This window comes from Olea europaea, chromosome 5 (genome assembly GCF_002742605.1).
Source record: "Olea europaea var. sylvestris chromosome 5, O_europaea_v1, whole genome shotgun sequence".
NCBI classification, from domain to species: domain Eukaryota; kingdom Viridiplantae; phylum Streptophyta; class Magnoliopsida; order Lamiales; family Oleaceae; genus Olea; species Olea europaea.
The window spans coordinates 6,968,877-6,972,658 of NC_036241.1; the positions used below are offsets into that span (position 1 = coordinate 6,968,877).

General features: G+C 36.3%; 1 protein-coding gene across 1 annotated transcript; it reads right to left on the minus strand.

Moving 5' to 3' along the window:
- On the minus strand, positions 1–1,475 carry LOC111394190 (subtilisin-like protease SBT1.9; the record flags this gene model as incomplete). Its single annotated transcript, XM_023019955.1, has 1 exon — positions 1–1,475. A coding segment is annotated over exon 1 (1,464 nt), but the record flags the coding sequence as incomplete, so codon positions are not given.
- Between the last annotated feature and the right edge of the window lie 2,307 nt (positions 1,476–3,782).

Consider the following 3,782-nt stretch of genomic DNA (forward strand, 5'->3'; position numbering starts at 1 on the left):
CCCCAAAAATGTTTGTTGGAACTTGATGCTGGCAACAGGCCTTGCACCTTTTCTGACATAATTGATGAGAACTGAAGCATCCTTGGAGCTGATCACAACTCCCGGAAAGTTAAAAAAACTGTCCTCAAATGTCTCATCAGAGATGAAGATACCAGCAACAGCTTTTGATTTTGAGACATAGGAAACTTGATCATAGAATGAGCCATTTTCACATATGACTATCCCTTGGCGAACCGAAGACAATGCCTTGGTTGAATCACAAGAAGAAATTGTTTTGTTGTAAATAAGAGATGCATCCCTGACCAGGGCTGGTGCAGGGAACATACTCCATCCCTTGATGGACTTCCCATTTCCTAGAGTCAATGTTCCGGCAAAAAACCGGTCGACCGAACCTGCTGCAACTGTCAAAACCCAAGGAATTCCATTGTGTAAACTTCCAATATCATGTTCATTTCCAGCTGAAGAGGAAACAATTACACCTTTCTCCATTGCACCAAACGAGGCTATTGCAATAGGGTCTTGATACAGAGGAACTTCATCGAATCCCATCGAAATCGATATAACATCAACACCATCAGCAACAGCTTGGTCCATCCCAGCAAGAACGTCAGAAGCATATCGACCTTCGTCCCAAAGGACCTTGTACATCGCCAAATGAGCACGTGGGGCCATCCCTCGTGCTGTTCCCGTGGCATAACCAAAAACTGAAGCACCCTCGACGTAATTTCCGCCAACGGTAGACGATGTGTGTGTGCCATGGCCTTGAGTATCCCTTCCAGAATACATACTCAATGTTGTATTTGGATTTGCAGCTATAACTCCCTTGTTGAAGTACCGGACTCCGATAAGCTTTTTGTTACACAATGAAGCATTAAATTCTTGTCCCTCCTCACAAATTCCCTTCCACCTTGCTGGAATATCCCCCATTCCATCATCATTGTAGCTTAAACTTTCTGGCCAGACGCCGGTATCTATCACCCCAACAATTACATCTTTGCCATATTGAGAAGCAGGCCATAATCCCGTGGAAGGATTCAGAGAAAGGAATTCAAAAGTGTGAGTAGTGTCAAGTGTAACAACTTTATCATTATAAGCTGAGACAAACCCTGGTGATTTCTTAAGATGTTCGAGTTCTTGTTCTGACAAAACAGCACTGAACCCATGAAATGCATTGTCATAAGTATAAACAAGGTTTGGTGGGTTTGAATGCTGACCATTTGATGTGGGTCTAATCGATTTAAGGGAATCAACTGTGGAGGAATACCAGTGTGTGTAGTGAGAATAAACTTTGGGCATGAAAGACTTGTCCATGTGAACAATGTAAGTTGATCTTTCTCCTGAGACTAAAAATGTCACAGCAAAAAGTGTAAACATGAATGCTATAGGAAATTCCATTTTGCAAAACTTTTGCTTTGCCATGTACTGGCATGTGACTTCCATATATATACACAAATTTGAGGGCATGGCTTAAAATCTTAGAGATGATAAACTTTTATTTATTTAAATTTAGCCTTCAACACGACACTTAATGTACAGGCCTGGTTTCATTTTCTCAATAAAGGCATAACACGTGCTGAATTTTCATATATGGATAGCAACGAGATATGATCATCACGACTTACGTGCGCTCTGAGTATTAAACACTATAATATCAAAGATTTTAACGTATTTTTCTTCCTTAATACTATCTATACTGTACAATTCGTGTTACAATACGAGCCATAAGCGTCCATTCAGTGCTTTCATTGTAAGTATCAGCATGCTGACAGCGAAAAAAGGCAATTGTTCTTTAAGAATTAAGACGGCCTATGTTTGTTAGTATGGTCCTTTGGTTTCTATTGTTCTGTCTTGGTATATGCTAGCTGGACGAAGGAAACTATGTCAATTCATGGGTCGACTTGCCGGCCGGTCAATGGAAAATGATGTGTGCTTGTACAATTTTCTGAAGAATAGGCCTATTTTAATACCATGTAGAGCCCATTTCTCCCTTCAATGTAAAGACATAGATTTTGTACTATGTTTTTATTAAATGAAAATGAAGTGGAAAATTTGAAATGGTCTTCTTCTTCTACATATAAACAATCAACAATTGATTACTGAGAAGTCTTAAAATGATTTCTTGTGTACTTAAATAAAAATATTAGATAGCCTGTCAAGTAATTATGATTCATGAATAAGCCATGGGCAATTAAATAATGTTAGAAAATCGTTTGCATTACAAGAAAATCGAAAGTAAAATCAACATCAGGACAGGATGGCAAGCAAAGGGTTGTTTGGTTTCTTTGTCATTATAGATAATGAACGATAACCAATTTTGTGGCTTGTACATTTTAAACATATGTTTGATGTTAACAAGATTAGGAGAAGGAAACATTCAACTATAAGTTTCCCAAGTACTCTTATATTTGGAAAGAAATAAAAGAGAAATTTATGTTAATGATGAGTTTCGTATCCACTAAATATCGAAATTATAACTAAATATAAGATTTTGGACTACTAATTTTAACAAGATTGCACATTTAAAATGGAACTCAAATCTCAGTTCCTAATTGATAGGGATTAAATTTAGATTTCAATCTAAATTAAAGTCAACAGATTAATCGTAACCACAATTTTCATCAACTTTTATCAAAATCTATTTATACTTGGGCTTAATACGATATCAACCCAACAAGCTCAAATGATAAATCCGTAGGAATGTCAAACGGGTCGAGCAGCCATTCGGCTCGTGGGCGGCTCAGACACGTCAAATGACGAGCCCGAGCCTGAGCTGAGCCTGCTCAGCTCGTCAGCTCGTGGGCTCGTCAAAAAATGTGCAAAAAAAAATAAATAATAATAAATAAATATCACGAGCTCGGCTCGCCACGAGCCCAAACCGAGCTTAGTTCGGCCCATTGCCATTCCTACGAATCCGTGATCATTCAAAATTTTAAGATACATGTTTTTAAACAAGTCATCATCTTGTTGGAACATGTTAAGAGTAATTCTCACATAAAATTTATAACCATTATATAAGGATTTGGTTTATTTATCTTAATAAGATTGACTTTTTAGTATTAGACTCGAAATCTTACTAATAAGAATGACATACTAAAATTATAAATATGGAAACTCATTAAGTATAAAGACACAATGGAATATCATGAACGATCACGTTTAATAACATCTAATTTACCGCATGAGAAATCGATGTCTGAGATTGTGAAAGTCGACTTCCATAGATCATCTATTAATGACATTCTAACATTAATGCAGAAAATTATTTAATACCAAAGACCATTTCCTTCTTCCTAGAAATTAACATATTTCAATAAACAACCAAAGCATCTTTGGAACTCTTGTCCCATTCTTGCCTATGTCCGCAAGTTTTTGACTCTATCTTTCCAATAACTAGCCAGGTCTAATATTCTGAAAAGCCTCTTCAGCCTCCTAACAATTATTTATTTTTTTATTTTTTATTTTTTTGGGTGATATAATCATGGATTCATGATTTCAGTACGTGTTTAACTATATTGTTTAAAAGATCAAGTCATTAAAAAAGATACATTTGAATTGCTTAAAACTTTTACGGCAAATCAAATCCATTTTTTCATAAAATGATAAGAAAGATATTACTAAATATAATGTGGTAATCCCAAAGGTAAATATTCACGAATTCCATGCCAAGGGACAAGGATATATAATCCAATATACAATAGCAAGATACTATCCTCTCGCACTTTTAACATATACAATTTTTTTCCCCTTTTTTGTTTGTGGTTGGGGGGGTGGGGGGGGTGAAA